Source organism: Podarcis pityusensis (assembly GCF_964106645.2).
Source record: "Podarcis pityusensis genome assembly, chromosome: 6".
NCBI lineage: Eukaryota > Metazoa > Chordata > Lepidosauria > Squamata > Lacertidae > Podarcis > Podarcis pityusensis.
In genome coordinates, this window is record NC_138030.1 from 7,789,653 (window position 1) to 7,809,158 (window position 19,506).

Here is a 19,506-nt window from a genome sequence, read left to right on the forward strand (position 1 = left end):
CACCCCGCCGCGGGGATTCGAACTGCCGACCATGCGATCGGCAAGTCCTAGGTGCTGAGGTTTTACCCACAGCACCACCCGCGTCCCTAATTAAATGGTACAATAATAATACTACTAATAATAATTGCTATACATGTGAACATATGTAAGCACATACTGTATTTACTCGAGTTTAATGCGCACCTCAATTTTCAGAACCTTGGGGGGGGGGGGAAAGAAGTATTTGCTGGCGAATGTAAATGTGCCATTAAATCTAATGTGCACCTTGATTTTAACAACCCAGTTTGGCCAAAAAAAGGTGGGCATTAGATTCGAGTAAATATTTTTACAAGAACAAATTCTCCAGACTATAGCCACTATATAAGAAACAATGAAGTTCCTCAATTTCATTGTCAACCGGGAGTAGTACTCCAATTTGTTTCTGAAGAAGCATGGAACAAGTTATAGTCACTATTATTAATCAAATTTATTAGTTTTCCTGCCATGGCAACTCAAAGCAACTTACAATATTTTAAGAAAAATATATTCAAACAAAATAGATACTATGAAACCAGTATTTTTTTTAAAAAAAAAACCCACATAAAAACACCCCACCCACACAAAAAGGCCCTATAGATAAAAGCCAATGGCCTGGTGAAAAATCCTGCCCCCCCCCCAATATATGCAATGATGGGTCCAGGCAAGCCTTCCTGGGGAGAGTATTCCAACTATCCTGGATATCATCAATGATAATGATAATAATGAAAATAATTTTATTATTTGTACCCCGCCCATCTAGCCGTGTTTCCCCAGTCACTCTGGGCGGCTTCCAACAGAACACTAAAAACAGAATAAAGCTTCAAACATTAAAACTTCCCTAAACAGGGCTGCCTTCAGATGTCTTCTGAAAGTCAGATAGTTGTTTATTTCATTGACATCTGATGGGAGGGCGTTCCACAGGGTGGGCATCACCACCAAGAAGGCCCTCTGCCTGGTTCCCTGTAGCCTCACTTCTTGCAGTGAACCACCAGAAGGCCCTCAGAGCTGGACCTCAGTGTCCGGGCAGAATGATGGGGGTGGAGACGCTCCTTCAGGTATACTGGACCGAGGCCATTTAGGGCTTTAAAGGTCAGCACCAACACTTTGAATTGTGCTTGGAAATGTACTGGGAGCCAATGTAGATCTTTCAGGACCAGTGTAATATGGTCTTGGCAGCCACTCCCAGTCACCAGTCTAGCTGCTGCATTCTGGATTAGTTGTAGTTTCCAGGTCACCTTCAAAGGTAGCCCCACATAGAGTGCATTGCAGTAGTCCAAGCGGGAGATAACTAGAGCATGCACCATTCTGGCGAGACAGTCCGCGGGCAGGTAGGGTCTCAGCCGGTGTACCAGGTGGAGCTGGTAGACAGCTGCCCTGGACACAGAATTGACCTGAGCCTCCATGGACAGCTGTGAGTCCAAAATGACTCCCAGGCTGCATACCTGGCCCTTCAGAAGCACAATTACCCCATTCAGGACCAGGGAGTCCCTCACACACACTCGCCCCCTGTCCCCCCAAAATAGTACTTCTGTCTTGTCAGGATTCAACCTCAATCTGTTAGCCGCCATCCATCCTCCAACCACTTCCAGACACTCACACAGGACCTTCACCGCCTTCTCTGGTTCCGATTTAAAAGAGAGTTAGAGCTGGGTATCATCCGCATACTGATGAACACCCAGCCCAAACCCCCTGATGATCTCTCCCAGCGGCTTCATATAGATGTTAAAAAGCATGGGGGAGAACTTCATTGATTCTTACATACAGTGGTGCCCCGCAAGACGAATGCCTCGCAAGACGAAAAACTCGCTAGACGAAAGGGTTTTGCATTTTTTGAGTCGTTCCGCAAGACAAATTTCCCTATGGGCTTGCTTCGCAAGACGAAATGTCTTGCGAGTTCTTGCGAGTTTGTTTCCTTTTTCTTAAAGCCGCTAAGCCGCTAAGCCGTTAATAGCCGCTAAGCCGCTAAGCCACTAATAGCCATGCTTCGCAAGACGAAAAAACCGCAAGACGAAGAGACTCGCGGAACGGATTAATTTCGTCTTGCAAGGCACCACTGTAATGGAGAATTAGCTTTTGTAAATAGTTATTTCATAAATTGCATTCTGCACTCATATGCTTACATATGTCAAGATGCATAATAATAGTAAAAAATAAAAAAATGATACCATTTCAGTCACTTGGGTTCCTGCGACTTCTTCCTACCTATATTTGGGAACACTTCCCCACCCACATCCCACTTCTTGGCTGAAAGATACAACATAGTATGTGGTCCACAGAGAGGGCAGCAATCTCTTCTGAGCCATGATGGGATGGCTCACCATCTAGTCCTTGGTTTCTCAACTCTGCCCCACACTCAACATAGTGGGGACAATGGAAACCTTTTTCAAGGCCCAGTTGCCTTGGTGGGACCTGATGCTGGAGAAGGGGAAGGTGGGAGTGCTAAACCTTTCTTCCCTATATGTTGTGACTTCCCTGGAAACCACCCCATGCCTTAATTAGATTGTCAAAAGCTTCCATTAGTGTCAATGGGAGCTTTTTGAGAAAGTGTAATTGCCAGGGGTGGTGGTGGTGCTGAGCAGGAGAACCATTAGGCAATCTGCACAATTGATTTTCCTCTTTGACCGCAAGAGTGTTAGAGTGCAAACAGGACCTGTACTCCATTCCCTGCGATAGCCAATGGAACAAAGCCAACTGAACTTAAGAAGGCTGGATCGCACCAAGTGATCTACTGCAATGCTACAAACTGGGTTTCCAGGCAGAGGAATCCTGTGAAGGCTACAGAAAGAACTGACTGACGCTTCCACAGCGCTGCCAGGCCTGTTCTGGCCAAGCTGGAAGGAGTGTGCTTGTGCATTATTAAATTCTTTTGAAGCAGGGGGACGGGTATTTCTCCCCCACCCATTGGTCCCCCCCCCCCAGTTTTCTCTCCCAATGGGAGGGGAAGTAGCTCCTGGTCCAGGACAGACACAGGTTCTCTTTCCCCCCAGTCCCCATTCAGGAGACATGTTTCAATGTGTGATTCTAACATGCAATTTTGTTATTTACACCCATTTATAAACTGCTGGTTGTAACGATGACGATAACGAATGTTGCTTCATTTTGTTTTCCACGCTGGATCGGAGCAGTTTCTCACGAAGGTTTTCTCTATTGCCATGTAAAACGGTTGGAGGGCTTTTGAAAAAAATCAATTAAGCAGTATGCAGATCTTGTGAAGTAAAAATTAAAATACTCAGTGAATCAGCGGGGGGGGGGGGCACCTTAGATCCGGCAGATCCAACTCTCAGTCTGTCACTGTGTTGCTTGATCTGTTTCAACATGCACCCACCCCAACTTTCTACTTTATCACCCTTGGGTCAGCAACAGCAGAGGAACTGTCCATTGCCACATTGGGGAGACCTCTGACATCAGCCCCGTCCCTTCAGCTGCAAGCGTCCCTCTGTCCCTCCCAAATAGTACTTCTGTCTTGTCAGGATTCAACCTCAATCTGTTAGCTGCCATCCAACCTCCAACCACCTCCAAACACTCACACAGGACCTTCACCACCTTTACTGGTTCTGATTTGAAAGAGAGGTAGAGCTGGGTATCATCCGCATACTGAGGAACACCCAGCCCAAACCCCCTGATGATATCTCCCAGTGGCTTCATATAGAAGTTAAAAAGCATGGGGGAGAACTTCATTGCTTCTTACATAATGGAGAATTAGCTTTTGTAAATAGTTATTTCATAAATTGCATTCTGCACTCATATACTTACATAAGTCGAGATGCATAATAATAGGGAAAAAATATATGAGACCATCTCAGTTACGTGGGTTCCTGCGACTTCTTGCTACCTATATTTGGGGACACTTCCCCACCCCCATCCCACTTCTTGGCTGAAAGATACAACATTGAATGTGGTCCACAGAGAGGGCAGCAATCTCTTTTGGGCCATGATGGGATGGGGAGCCTCTGGTCCATGGGGACCATCCAGTCCTTGGTTTCTCAACTCTGCCCCACACTCAACACAGCGGGGATGATGGAAACTTTTTTCAAGGCCCAGTTGCCTTGGTGGGACCTGATGCTGGAGAAGGGGAAGGTGGGAGGGCTAAACCTTTCTTCCCTATATGTTGTGACTTCCCTGGAAACCACCCCATGCCTTAATTAGGCTTTTAAAAGCTTCCATTAGTGTCAATGGGACCTTTTCGAGAAAGTGTAATTGCCAGAGGGGGGGTGCTGAGCAGGGGAACCATAAGGCAATCTGCACAATTGGTTTTCCTCTTTGACCGCAAGAGTGTTAGAGTGTACTCCATTCCCCGCGCCAGCCAGTGGAACGAAGCCAACTGAACTTAAGAAGGCTGGATCACACCAAGTGATCTACTGCAATGCTACAAACTGGGTTTCCAGGCAGACGAATCCTATGAAGGCTGCAGGAAGAACTGACTGATGCTTCCACAGCCCTGACAGGCCTCTTCTGGCCAAGCTGGAATGACCGGTCCCTGCATTAAACGGGGGGCGCCCTTTGCGTGGACACTCGCAGCCCCTGGACCCAGTGCGGCTCCATCAGCACAGGCTTGGCTTCGCCTTCCCTCAGGTGGGATACCTGGAGGTCTCCACCTACCTCAGTCAGTTGTCCAATCCCGCCTGGGGGAAGCATTGCCAAGGAGACCAGGCCAGGTAGGGGAGGGACTACCTGCCCACACAATAGAGGGAGGATTTTACCTGGGAATCCTCAGTTGGCTCCAGAGCTTCTCCCGTCCTTCTCACCCTCAGTTAAGTCTTATTTTGCAGGTTAACCTTTTCTTCACAGGTATACGGGCGCTGCTACGTCAAGGTCGCTGTTGAAGGGCCGGAAAGGAATTCCCCTGCATTGGCAGGTTTTGCCTTTCCTGTAGCAAAACGTCACAACTTTGGCGGTATCAGGCCTTGGGCAGAATCCTTTAGTCTATCTTCCTGAATGGGGGCGGGGCGTGCAGTGGTGACCCACGCCTCCTTCCTCTTTGCAGCGGCGATACCAGGGTTCCCCGTTAAAGGGGTTTCTGAGGAGAGGCTTTGACTGTATACGCTGAGAGGTCATCATTGCTCCCCCCTGCGACGGCGGCGTAACGGGGGCGGCTATCTCTGCTTGAACATATGTTCTCCAGAACCAGCCCATTCCCCCAGCCCCACATACTGGATGTTCCCTAGATCCCCTGCTGGGGACTGGGGAGGGAAAACGCCCAATGCCTGAGCCAAGGTCTACCCACATCTGAAATATAATAAAATTGTGGCCAATTTAATCCCATAGCACATTGTCTTGAGTTGTTATTCCACATGAGGGGGGCCCGCCCAGGGTTGGGGGACTCCGCCTGTTCACGCAAAGAGTTTGCTTGTGCATTATTAAATTCTTTTGGAGCAGGGGGAGGGGTATTTCTCCCCTACCCATTGGTTCCCCCTCCTCCCCCCGTTTTCTCTCCCAATGGGAGGGGAATTAGCTCCTGGTCCAGGACAGACACAGGTTCTCTCCCCCCCCCCCACTCCCCATTCAGTAGACATGTTTCAATGTGCGATTCCAACATGCAATTTCGTTATTTATACCCATTTTTAAACTGCTGGTTGTAATGATGATGATGACGAATGTTGCATCATTTTGTTTTCAATGCTGTATCGGAGCAGTTTTTCATGAAGATTTTCTCTATTGCCGTGTAAAACGGTTGGAGGGCTTTTGAAAAAAATCAATTAAGCAGTATGCAGATCTTGTCAAGTAAAAATTAATTAAAATGCTCAGTGAATCAGCGGGGGGTGGGGGGGTGGAGTGCACCTTACATCCGGCAGATCCAACTCTCAGTCTGCCACTGCGCTGCTTGATCTGTTCCAACATGCACCCACCCCAACTTTCTACTTTATCACCCTTGGGTCAGCAACAGCAGAGGAACTGTCCATTGCCACATTGGGGAGACCTCTGACATCTGCCCCCTCCCTTCAACTGCAAGCGTCCCTCTGTGGCTGCAGAGAGGGAGGACCACAGCATTCATTCAGCCACCCTTCTCAGGAGTTTACAGCATTGCTTTAACCACTTTGTGGTTAATTAGCTGGTGGCTAATTAAAAGCTACAGGGACGCGGGTGGCACTGTGGGTTAAACCACAGAGCCTAGGACTTGCCGATCAGAAGGTCGGCGGTTTGAATCCCCGCGATGGGGTGAGCTCCCGTTGTTCGGTCCCAGCTCCTGACAACCTGGCAGTTTGAAAGCACGTCAAAGTGAAAGTAGATAAATAGGTACCGCTCCGGCGGGAAGGTAAACGCCGTTTCCAGGCGCTGTTCTGATTCGCCAGAAGCGGCTTAGTCATGCTGGCCACATGACCCGGAAGCTGTACGCCGGCTCCCTCAGCCTATAGAGTGAGATGAGTGCCACAACCCCAGAGTCGTCCACGACTGGACCTAATGGTCAGGGGTCCCTTTACTTTACCTTTAATTAAAAGCTACAGAGATGCAGGTCTCTGTAGGGCATCTTGGCGATTTTGCCAAGGAAGAGACAAAACAAATAGACAAAAACTGTGCCATTTTATGGGGGGGGGAGGGAGGGGAAATGTGAATCTTCAAGTCACAGCTGTCCTATAGGTAAATAGAAGTTTACAGCAGAGGGGCCTGGGAAGCCAAAAGTCAGTCTGCAGCATCTTGTATACCAGCCATTAGGGGATCAGCCCTGCATCTGGAGACAAAATCAGGACAAGGTGCTTAAGAAAGGTGCTTAAGAGCAGAGAGTGGAAATCCCTGAGATGTGTGCTTCTCTCCCTTATATGTGGCTAAGGTAGCATCTATAATGTGCCTGTTATACCCACGCTATGTTCATCCACCCTGCCCTACATTCCAGAGGATGCTCAGAGCGCCAATGAATTCTTTCTTCAGAGTATACTGGTGGGGCTGCTGCCACAGAGCTCAGATTTCATCGTTGGACTCTTCCCCTGGGCTTCTCCTTTCCCTGCCTTCCTATCCTTGCCGTACTTATGGCCCTCCAGTCTCCTGTTATAGGCTTGTCACTGGGGCAAACTCGGCCCTCCAGATGTTTTGGGACTACAACTCCCATCATCCCTGACCACTGGTGATGATGGGAGTTGTAGTCCCCAAACATCTGCAGGACCAAGTTTGCCTATGCCTGCTGTGAGGTCTCTATTTGCTGCTTCTGCTGCTAAAACTGTTGGAGGAACCCATTGCGTAAGCAGAAGACGCATCCTCTCTTGCAAGTGCATAGGGTCTCCGGTTTCTATCCATTTCCTCTCCAGCTGAAGAACCCCCACCCATACCCCAGAATTATGGAAGGTCTCCTGCAAGCACAACTTTTTGGAGGGGCCCAAGTGGGAAGGAGAAGTCGAGAAAGCCTTGTGGCCAAAGGGGATTCTTCTTGGGTTCAAAAAAGCATTTACCTATTGTGCTCTCTTCATAGCACCCTGAAAGGACACAACCACCTCCATGGCCAGGCTCTCCTGGTTGACCTCTTGCTCCAGGAAACCCAGGGGGCCCAGTGCTGCCAGGGGATCCCTTTGAGCCTTGCTTGCCAAGCATCTCTTCTCCTACTGGACCTGTGGGGGGAGGGACACCAGAAGTACCACACCCTCAGTCTAGATTGCTGATGAATTTTGTTTTGTTTTGTTTGTTTTTTATTTTTTGTGTTTTTTTTAATTGGAAATTTTATTTACCACATAACATAAAACCCCCCAATACAGAAATCCACCCTCATTAAACACAAACATAACAAACAATAAGCATATAACAAACAATAAAACAATAACAAACAATAAAAACAACCAAATAAAAGACTTCCTTTATCCTGTACCTGGCTTCCTTATTTACTTCTTATAAGCTGTTTCCTTTATGAATAATTATTAAGATTTTTCTAATTATAATTTAAATATCCACAAAGTTTTCTGCAGACATTAATCGAAACAAATCCAGGTATGTATTTTAGGGCACTGTTTTGTGATTCTCTGCATTTTCCCCATGCTTTTTGAAACTCTTGTCTAGTGTGATCTCTAATTGCCTCTGTTAATCTAGTCAGTTCAATATACTCTAACAGTTTGTCTTGCCATTCCTTTTATTTGGCACAATTTCTTTTTTCCACTATTTAGCAATTAGGATCCTTGCCGCTCCTGTGGCATAGAGGAATATTTTCTGATCTTCTCTTGCTATACCTGCGTCCGTTATCCCTAGTAGAAAAGCTTCTGTATTTTTTATAAAGTTATACTTAAACATTTTTTTAAGCTCGTCATATACTATGTTCCAGAAGCTTTTGATTTTTTTCACAGGTCCACCAAACATGTATAAGTGTCTCCTCTGTTTTACCACACCTCCAGCACAGATTTGTTTTTGTAGATTGCTGATGAATTTTGAACCACCAGGAGGAAGAAAAGAGGCACACAGAACTAACGGCTTTGTTGCTCTTCATGTATTCAGCCAAAGGGGGTGTAGCAGCATGGGAGAGGACCAGCATTGGCCCTGCTACTATACAGAGTTCTGCTCACTTGTCCAAATTGGCCCATGGAGGCGAACCTCTTGAAACTGGGAGAGGTAGTCTGGGAACAAGGACTTAAAGAGGCTCCGTCTGCTCTGAGCCTTTGTTGGAGCAAGTTGCTCACTGCAGAGCTGTCCGTGGTCCTGGAACTCCTGGCCCAGCTTGTCCCATGGGATCCAGCGTTAGATTAGAACTGGATGCCCTCTACCATACAGATAGTTCATGGTGGCAACCAATGTGAGTTGCCAAGCAGAAGGCGGCTCATTTAACTTTAACCACCACCACCCCCTGATTTTTTTAATGGGGAGCGTTACACAAGCAAGGCAATCATGGCTTCAGATACTTCATGTGGAGGGTTCAATTTTCATTGGAGGCTATTTGCACAGTGAAGAGGAGGAGGAGCTCACGCTTCATCTCCACCACATGACTCTAGCGCCATGGCTGGCTGAATGTACACCCAACACTTAGTGCTAGAGTACTAAGGGCTATGTGGGAGAGGGCTATGTGTGGGAAAGCCAGTGTGGTGTAGTGGTTAAGAGTGGTGGACTCATAATCTGGTGAACCAGGTTCGCTTCCCCGCTCCTCCACATGCAGCTGCTGGGTGACCTTGGGCCAGTCACACTTCTCTGAAGTCTCTCAGCCTCACCCACCTCACAGAGTGTTTGTTGTGGAGGAGGAAGGGAAAGGAGAATGTTAGCCGCTTTGAGACTCCTTTGGGTAGTGATAAAGTGGGATATGCGATCCATGCGACGGTCATCTCCAGGTTTGACTACTGTAATTCGCTCTACGCGGGGCTGCCCTTGAAGCTGTCCCAGAAACTCCATCGGGTACAGAATGCTGCAGCGAGGCTCCTCACGGGGTCTCTGCCATGGGAGCATATTCACCCAGTGCTTTTCAAGCTACACTGGCTCCCGGTGGAGTACAGGGTCAGATTTAAGGTGCTGCTTTTGACCTTTAAAGCCCTTCCTCGGCCTAGGACCCTCATACCTATGGGACTGTTGGGATATTTCCGTTCCACCTTAAAAGGGAGCAGGCTTTGTAAGTTACAGAGTCTGCGCATGTCCTGTTCACAGGATGTTTATGTTTGCTATTCCTTTCGATTTCAGTCGGTCAGAGACGCTGACTCAGAACGGTCATGTTTTTCTTTGTTCTGTTCAATGCTAAATAAAGTCTGTAAATATGCTCTTCTGCTCTTCTGCGGTGCAAGCTTTCTGGCTGTGTTTTCTGCTGAAAGAGGGTGCACCAGCCTAGGAATGCAGCCAATCTATTTCTAAGGCTTTGTGCCCCTAATTGCTGGATCTGCGTGACTACGGGAGATCGATGAACGTCCGGCAGCCGGCTTGGGGCCATGATGGACTATATCTCCCTGGCAGTATTCCCAACAACAAGGTTTCGGGCCCAGATTCACAGCACCTACAGGAGAGTAAAGCTGCAACAGACTGCGTCTGAGAGGTATGTCAAAAGCGAAAGAGAGGTTTTTCTCTGTTTACCTCGGAAGGAGCCTTTGGAACTCCGGCAGATTAATGGCTCTGGAAGCCAAGCCAGAGAGTTCGTGATTAATGAGCTGCCAAGATAAGGAGTCTTTGAAGGCATAAGAGACTCCCGGCTCAAAGGAAAAGCTGAAATGGAGTTTTTCCAAGCTTCAGAGGCCACTCACTGCCCTAAGTTACATGGGCAGAATTATGAAACCTGGGCAAAATGGTGTGAATCTTTGCTGCGTCAGTTTGGGGTGTGGCATACCGTTTCTGAGCCCCCCCCCCCGGTTCCTCTGACAGAGAAATGGAAAGGCCATAATTCGAAGGCCATTGACGTAATAGTCTTATCCGTCTCTCTTGAGGAAATTAAGACGCTTGCTGGCAACACCACTGCACGTGGGATGTGGAATGCTTTGAAAGCTGCTCACAAGCCAGTCATCCCAGCCCAGAGTTTGACTGCATCGGAGGTCCTAGCTGTTTCCCAGAATGCGAGTGAATGCAGGGATGCTGAAGGCACCGGTTGCAGGCTGCAGGGGGAGCTGACCGTCACGTCATCCCAGGCAGCATTCCAGCCTCCAGGGGGAGCCAAGGAGTCGGCAGCTGAGAGCTCTGTTTCTCGTGGGAACCAAGGTCATCATCTTTGCAGAGGCCGGAAGGCCAGAGGTAAACAAAGACAGATGCCTGCAGATGGCCAGAAGCAGAGGGAGGGTGAAGAGCCCGCGCCAGGGAAAAACAAGGCTATGTTTGCTGGCACTGCTTCACCAAAGGCTAAAGGCACGTCTGCTGACCAGAAGCAGGGGGGCAAGCTGCAAAAGCCCGCGCCAGGGAAAAACAAAGCGTTGTTTGCTGGCACTGCTTCACCAAAGGCTAAAGGCAAGTCTGCTGGCCAGGAGCAGCAGGGGGGCAAGCTGCAAAAGCCCACGCCGGTGGAAAACAAGGGTTTGCTTGCTGTAAAGACTGCTCCAACAGCCAAAGGCAGATTTATTGTCGATTCAGGTGCGAGCCGCCACGTCACGAAGGATCGCCACCTGTTTATCTCCTTCAAGCCTCAGGAAGGTGAGATCCACCTGGCTGACGGAAGGACGTTGCAAATCGCAGGAGAAGGGACTGTGAAACTTGCAAGTTTGCACACAACCATCAGCGGTGTACTTTATGTTCCAGGCGCTGCAAGCAATTTGCTAAGTGTCCCACAGCTTACTGGGCGTGGTTTTCAGATTTCCTTCAAGAGGAGCGTCTGTGTCATCAGTAAAGGCAAAGAGGACTATTTGCATGCAAAGTTTATGGATGGTTTGTTCCATATAACTTATGATGACACTGCTGTTGTATCTAATGCTGATTCTTGTTGTGTTGCACAAACTAACAAAGTTCTTCATGCAGGTTGCATTCACGATGCGCATCGAAGGTTTGGTCACCTCTCTTGGAAGGCACTGGCCAAGATGCCAGAGGTGGTTGAAGGTTTGAACATCAAACCCTGTAAATTTCACATGAAATGTGTATCTTGTGCAGAGAACAAGGTGACGGTTGCTCCAAAAGGCAAGGAGTCTAGCAGGCAGGCTTCCAAACCCTACCAGCTAGTGCATGCGGACCTGGTTGGTCCACTTACGCCCTCTTTAGGGGGAGCAAGGTACTTCATGGTTCTAATTGATTCTTTTTCCAGGTACATTCATGTGTTTTTGCTCCAACAGAAATCGCAAGCGTTTCCGAAGTTTAAGGCATTCTGTGCTTGGTTGGAGAATGTGCACGGTAAACGTATCGCCTGTCTGTTTACTGATCGGGGCGGGGAGTTCACTTCTCAGCAGTTTGAAGCTTTCCTGACTGAGAAGGGAATCCAGCATGACATGTCAACGCCCAGATCGCCATGGATTAATGGGCTTGCGGAGCGAGCAAATCAGACATTGCTGCAAGGAATGAAAATCTTGTTGCATGATGCCAATCTCCCTGATAAGTTTTGGGGGGAGGCTTTGGGGAATTTTGTTTACAGTTTTAATCACAGGTTGTCATCACCCATTGGCTGTACCCCCTATGAGAAGATGTTTGGCAAGAAGCCCAACATCAAGCACATGAAAATTTTTGGTTCTGACATGTGGGTACGCACCCCACAAACCAACAAGCTTGGTAAGCGTGGGGCACATGGTTTGTTCATGGGGTACGAAAAAGGTGCATACAGGGTATGGATGACTAACTCTAAGTCCATTAAGTTCACAAGGAGTGTTGAGTACAATCCTAAGTGGGGGGAAAATGTGGGAATTTTCCAGAGTTACCCAGAGGAGGATGAAGGTGATGTCAAGCAAGCAGCTAAAGCTGAGGAAGCTGCTGAGGATGATGATGATGATGAGGATGATGATGATGATCAGAGTTCGGATTCCAGTTCAGTGGGCGGTGCTGCTGCTGGTGTCAGTGACAGTGATGACACAGCAGACTACGAGAGCGCAAAGGCCTCAGTCAGACCATCTGATGTGTCTGACAATGAACTGGAAGAACCACTGTTCACCATTGGTCATTTTTCTCCTAAGAAAGAGGAGATGAGTCCAGAAGACTTGCGTCTAGTACGTAGGTCTGAAAGGGCGACCAAAGGCAGACCTCCAAAGAGATTTGCTGATGAGTTTGCTAAGACAGCAACTGCTGTTCTTAGTAGCTCAGAGAAGGTGTGGGAACCTTCAAGCTTCAAAGAGGTTCAGGAGTTAACCTCTAAAGATGCTGAGCCTTGGCTTAATGCCATGAAGGCTGAAGTTGATTCCTTGAACAGGAACCAAACTTGGGAACTGGTACCGGTAGTCCCAGGAATGAGACTGGTTGGCAGCAAATGGGTCTTCAAGGCCAAGACAGACCAGAATGGCAAGGTAGTCAGACACAAAGCCAGATTGGTTGCCAGAGGTTTTTCACAGGTACCAGGACAGGATTACCACGAGACCTACTCACCCACAGTCAAATATGAGAGCATTCGGCTGATGCTCAAGGTCGCTGCGGAGGAGAAACTGCATGTTTCCCATCATGACATTAATACAGCTTTTTTGTACGGGATTTTGAACGAGGAGCTGTTTATGCTTCCACCTGATGGGATGGAGATACAGAAGGGAATGGTCTGTAAACTGCGGAAATCCTTATATGGTCTTAAGCAGAGTGCCAGGTGTTGGAACACAAAACTCACTGAGACGTTGCTTTCTCTAGGTTTTCACCAGGGCAAAGCTGATCCATGTGTGTTTGTCAAGGAGGAGGGGCAAAACAAACTGTATTGTTTATGTTTTGTTGATGATCTTCTGGTGTTTTGGAAGAATCAGGCTTTCTACCAAAGCACCCTAGCTCAGCTGAAGGAGCACTTTGACATGAAGGATCTTGGTGAGGTATTCAACTATCTTTCTCTGCAGGTGGAGAAGGACCAAGCAGGTAATTTTCTGGTACACCAAACACAGAAAATTGCTGATGTGTTAACCAGGTTGAATTTGGTTGATGCAAACCCAGCAGACACACCGATGGTGACAGGTTACCAGGTAGACAGTACTGCTGAAGCGTTTTCTGACACAACGCTGTACAGATGCATTCTAGGCAAGTTGAATTTCATTGCCAGATGTTCAAGACCTGACATTGCTGTAAGCTGTAATCTGCTTAGCAGACATGCCAACAATCCTACAGTTCAGGATTGGAAAGCTCTGAAGCGCATAGCCCGCTATTTGAAAGGGACTATGCACTACAGGCTGAGGTTCACCAGTCAGAAGACTGGAGGTCTTGAAATCTTTGCAGATGCAAGTTTTGGAAGTGACACCACGGATGGTACAAGCACTTCTGGAGTATGCTACATGTACAACCACTGCCTGTTTGACTGGTTGTGCAAGAAGCAGACGACAGTGAGCCTAAGTTCCTGTGAAGCAGAACTCAATGCTCTGTCATTTTCACTCATGGATTGTGAATGGTTGATGCAACTGTTTAAGGACATCAGAGTGTCTGTGAAATGTCCTGTACAAGTGTATCAAGACAATAGATCGTGTTTGGCTTTGCTGAACTCAGAGAGTTGCAAGCAAAGAACCAAGTACTTGCAGATTAAGCTACATCGTGCAAGAGAGTGTATTCAAAAGGGACTGATTCAGGTGTCCTACATGCCAGGAAATGAAATTCCTGCTGATCTGTTGTCTAAGGTTGTTAACAGAGAACAACTTAAGGTTTATGTACAAAGGTTGCAATTGGGTTGAACCACAGGTACTACAGGTTACACGGAAAGGGGGAGGATGTTGGGATATTTCCGTTCCACCTTAAAAGGGAGCAGGCTTTGTAAGTTACAGAGTCTGCGCATGTCCTGTTCACAGGATGTTTATGTTTGCTATTCCTTTCGATTTCAGTCGGTCAGAGACGCTGACTCAGAACGGTCATGTTTTTCTTTGTTCTGTTCAATGCTAAATAAAGTCTGTAAATATGCTCTTCTGCTCTTCTGCGGTGCAAGCTTTCTGGCTGTGTTTTCTGCTGAAAGAGGGTGCACCAGCCTAGGAATGCAGCCAATCTATTTCTAAGGCTTTGTGCCCCTAATTGCTGGATCTGCGTGACTACGGGAGATCGATGAACGTCCGGCAGCCGGCTTGGGGCCATGATGGACTATATCTCCCTGGCAGTATTCCCAACAGGGACCGCCTCTCCTGGTATGCCCCACGGAGAGCCTCAAGGTCCATAAATAACAACACCCTAGTGGTCCCGGGCCCTAAGGAAGTTAGATTGGCTTCAACCAGAGCCAGGGCCTTTTCAACTCTGGCTCCGGTCTGGTGGAACGCTCTGCCTCATGAGACCAGGGCCCTACAGGATCTGATTTCTTTCCGCAGGGCCTGTAAGACAGAGTTGTTCCGCCTGGCCTTTGGCTTGGAGCCAATTTGATTCCCTCCCTCCCTCTCTTTCTTTTTTTCTTTTCCTTCTCCTCCTGCGATGAGGCTACATTTTAATATTTTAATGTTCCATTATTTTAATGTTGTATTTTATTATTGTTTTTAAGTTGTAATCATTCATCTTGTTTTTATTATTGCTTGTAAGCCGCTCTGAGCCCGGCCTTGGCTGGGGAGGGTGGGGTATAAATAAAAAATTATTATTATTATTATTATTATTATTATTATTATTTTATATCAAATCCAAACTCTTCTACTTTATAGCACGTCAGTGTCATGACCTAGGACCATGCACTGTGTGACAGACTCCAAGGCGGATGAGGCTCTGGCTCTGTCCTTAGGGGAAGAGCTGCCAGGACGGCCTTCAGGACCCTCCTGACTGCAGGGCACAACTTTGCTGCCCTCCTCTGATACAGGGGTTGGATGCCCCAAGGCAGCCTTGCCACCCAAGACCAATAGGGGACAAAGGCTGCAGAAGAAGGCAAGGTCCCTTTCTTGAGACAGGACAGGAATGCTTCCTTCTTTCTCTTCACCAGTGATGCATTTATGGACAATAACACCCTAAGAGGTGTTGGGAATCTGCATACGTGCAGCTACACACAGAGAGTCAATTAGGGTTTGGCCGACAGCCAAGGCAACGTGAAAGAGTAAATCTGCCTGGTGATACAGAGGCATGGAGACAGCTCCCTGATTGGTCAAGCTCTCTCATGGGAATAATGATTAATGTCCTACTAAATGGAATGTGTGGTAGTACGAGTTTGAGTTCAGGAGTTGTGAGTCGTGTCAGAGAGAGCTAGCTAAAGATGCATGTTCTGTTCTGTTCCTGTAAATAGTCCACTGTATCTAATAAACACCTAAGTACAAGTTCCTGGTTCCTGCTTCGTCTCTCCTGTCTGCAGCCAAGTTGCCAATTGCTTCCGTGGATTCTGCGTGTACTCTGCTAGGTCTGGCTAAGGTCCTGCAACTAGTCGGAAAGTTGTGGAACACCAATAGGTTTTGCCAATAAGAGGTGGTACATAATATAAATTCAGTAAAATGTACTGTACCTGTTCGACCTCTAGGTCCTTGAGAACCTTCCTCATTTGTTCCAGGAGAACCTTTCTCTCCTTTGGGTCCAGAGGCACCTGTTGAATGAGAGAGTAGGGATTCCTAGCAATGTGTCTCTTAGCCATTGCTAATTTCATACTGGGATTCCTGGCAGTCTTTAGAGGTTTTTTAACAGAGGTTGGATGGGCATCTGTGATGGGACGATGAGCTGCTTGTGTGTAAAATCCTAGTCCCTCAGAGTTTGGTCAAGTTTGCAAACCTCTGTCTGTAACGGAGCCCCTTAAACATGGCTCCGTCAGTCGCTGGCAGATTCCGACAGTGGTTGCTTTCGGAATCGCTTCCAACATAAAAGCTCCTTAACGGAAACACGTCTTCTGGACTCTCTGCGTGACAGTTTCCGGCGAGGAGTGGGTGTCCCTACAGGAGGTCCTGAAACCTCCCCACTGTTTTCGCTGGAAGTGTCTCTGAGCCATCCCTCCAGCTCCCTTTCCCTCAGCCCAGCTCCTCTCCCCCTACTGGTTCCCTCTTCAGCTGCTGAGTCTCTCCCAACCTGTGTGAGCCCTTTCACTTCCCTTCCTTCCGATGGCAGTTCCCTGACATCCACCTCCCCTCCAGGGCCCCCTTCATCCCCTCTCGCCCCCTCCTCTACGGGCGGTGAGGAGGCAAAACCCCGGAATGAACTTCCTTCATCTTCCGATGTCCCGAACACTTCTCTCCACCTGTTGCGGTTCCTGGTCTCGAAGTACTCCTCCTCCTCAGAGTCCATCTCCCCTTCCCCTTCCGATTCCGAGAATCCTTCCAACTCCTCCTCCTCATCGGTGGTCCCAAAGTATTCCCTCCGGAACCTCTCCACAGGCTGAGGTTTCCTTGGGAACCTTTGATGGAACGTTTCTATCAATACCTCGTCATTGATATCTTCTGCCATTACCCAAGTGTTTTCTGACTCCGGTTCTCCTTCCCACGCTACCAAATACTCCACCTGATCCCCCTTCCATCTGGCGTCGAGGATTTCTGCCACATGGCTGCTGCATTCCCTTTCTTCTATGACCGGTCCCCGAGTGGCCATCCCTTCTCGTCCCCCCTCATACGGTGACAGTAACGACCTGTGAAATACTGGGTGCAGTTTCATGTGGTTGGGTAACCGGAGCCTGAAAGCCACTGGGTTGACCTGTTGAATGACCTCAAAGGGACCCAATCTCCTGGGTCTTAATTTCTTACAACCTCCTTTGAACGGCAACCCTTGGGTTGACAGCCACACCCTATCTCCCACCCTTATGGTTTCACCTTCCCTTCGGTTCTTGTCTGCCTGCCTCTTGTATTCTTCCTTCGCCCTTTCTAAGTTGAGTTGGAGCTGACGATGGATTGCTTCCATTTCTTCTACAAAATGCTCGGCTGCCGGGACACCCCATCTCTCCCCTTCTCCCCCTGGGAAAGCCCTGGGATGACACCCATAATTAGCCAAGAAGGGGCTCATCCCTGTGGACACATTCTCGGCATTGTTGTAGGCAAATTCCGCCAGCGCCAACTTTTCTACCCAGTCATTCTCTCTGTCATTGACATAACACCTCAGGTATTGCTGGAGGACCCCGTTTGCTCTTTCCGCCTGCCCGTTGGTTTCAGGGTGCCGGGCAGTCGAAAAGTTGACCTCCACCTGCAGTAAGCTCATGAGCTTCCTCCAGAACCTGGAAGTAAATTGTTTTCCTCGGTCTGAGACCACCCTCAATGGCAGCCCGTGCAACCTAAAAATGTGTTCTACAAATAACTTCGCTGTCTCTTCCGCCGTGACTGCATGCGAGCAGGCTACAAAGTGGCACATCTTTGTTAGTAGGTCTACCACCACCATGATGGCTGTTTTCCCCTTGGACTTCGGCAGATCAGTCATAAAATCTATCGACACTGCCTCCCAAGGTCGTTCTGGGGTTGGTAAGGGTTCTAATAGCCCCGCCGGTGCCCGCCTCTCCCCTTTGGCTCGCTGGCATTGCTCACACCCTCTTACATACTCCCGTACATCTTCCCTCACCTTAGGCCACCAAAATTCCCTGGTGACCAACCACATGGTTTTGTGTTGTCCAAAATGCCCCGCCGTGGGGCTGTCGTGCAACTGCTTGAGTACCCTCCCCCTTAAGTCTCCTTCAGGGATATACAGTGCCCCTTTGTAATACAAAGCTCCATTTCTTTCCTCGAAACCCCCTGGTTCCTCTCCCTCACCCCTAAGACCTCTGAGCTTATTCTGGGCGTATTCATCATTCTCTGTTTCCTCTACCAGTTCTCTTTGTCCCACCAATGCCGCCCCACACACCCAGCGGTCCTCTGGAATGACATGTCTCTCTTCGGGTGCTCCCTCCTCCTCCAAATATTCAGGTTTGCGTGAGAGAGCGTCCGCCCTAATGTTCTCTGGGCCTGGCACGTAACAAATCTCAAAGTTAAATTTGGAGAACTCCTGGGCCCATCTCACTTGCCGTTGGTTGAGCACTCGTGCCGTCCTCCAATACTCTAGGTTCTTGTGGTCAGTGCACACTTGCACCTTATGTTGTGCGCCAATTAGCAGGTGCCTCCATCTCCGGAACGCCTCATGAATGGCTAGTAGTTCTCGGTCATACACCGTGTAGTTCCTCTCGGATTTGTTCAGCTTTCGCGAAAAAAAAGCACACGGTCTCCACTCTGACTCCTCCTTCCCTGGCTGCAGAAGCACCGCCCCAATCGCTCTGTCTGATGCGTCAGTTTCCACTCTCATCGGTTTTTGTAAATCCACATGCAGGAGTTGTTGTTCCGAGGCGAAGGCCCTTTTTAGTTCCTCAAATGCTCGCTCCGCCTCCTCAGTCCAAACGAACTTCTTCTTACTGCTGAGACAGTCCGTAATGGGCGCCGTCAGGTGGGCAAAGTTTCGGATGAACTTACGATAGAAGTTCCCAAATCCTAGGAACCTCTGCACATCCTTCCTTGTTTTGGGTGTTTTCCATTCCAGCACCGCCTGGACCTTGCCGGGATCCATGGCCAATCCCTTGTCTGACAGGCGATACCCCAGGAATTCCACCTCCTTGGTATGAAACTGACACTTCTCCAGTTTCACCCACAGCTGGTTGGCTTGCAGCCTGCTCAACACTTCTCTGACGTCTCTCACATGCTGCTCCTCATTCTCAGAATACACCAACACGTCGTCTAAGAAGGCCACACAATTCTTGTAAAGCAAAGGCCCCAGGACGTGGTTCATAAACGATTGAAAGCACGCGGAGCCTCCTTGTAGGCCGAAGGGCATAACTAAATATTCAAATGCCCCCAAAGGGGTGAACATGGTGGTTTTCCATTCATCCCCCTTCCTTATTCGTATCAGGTTGTACGCCCCCCTTAGGTCCAGTTTAGTAAAAATCTTTCCCTTCCTGACCCTTGTCAAAATGTCGTCAATCCTGGGCATAGGGAAAGCCACTGGTTCTGACACTGCATTTAAGGCCCTGAAGTCACACACAAGCCTCGGCTTGTTCGTGTTTTTTTTATCCACAAAAAACACTGGGCTGCCCCCCACCGCCCTGGACTCTCTGATGAACCCTCTCTTCAGGTTCTTGTCAATGAACTCTCTTAGCTCCTGCATCTCTCTGTCTGACATGGCGTACAGCTTGCCTACAGGGAGCTGTGCCCCAGGGAGTAA

General features: G+C 48.5%; 1 protein-coding gene across 1 annotated transcript in view; it reads right to left on the reverse strand.

Moving 5' to 3' along the window:
• Positions 1–6,546: 6,546 nt before the first annotated feature.
• Positions 6,547–19,506, reverse strand: part of COL20A1 (collagen type XX alpha 1 chain) — a 156,308-nt gene continuing 143,348 nt past the window's right edge. The window contains exons 38-40 of the mRNA XM_081010996.1: positions 15,863–15,940; positions 7,398–7,553; positions 6,547–6,685 (exon numbers count right to left, since the gene is read on the reverse strand). Coding sequence (XP_080867122.1) covers positions 6,666–6,685; positions 7,398–7,553; positions 15,863–15,940 — 254 coding nt within the window. The 3' untranslated portion in view covers positions 6,547–6,665. The remainder of the gene's footprint in view (positions 6,686–7,397; positions 7,554–15,862; positions 15,941–19,506) is intronic.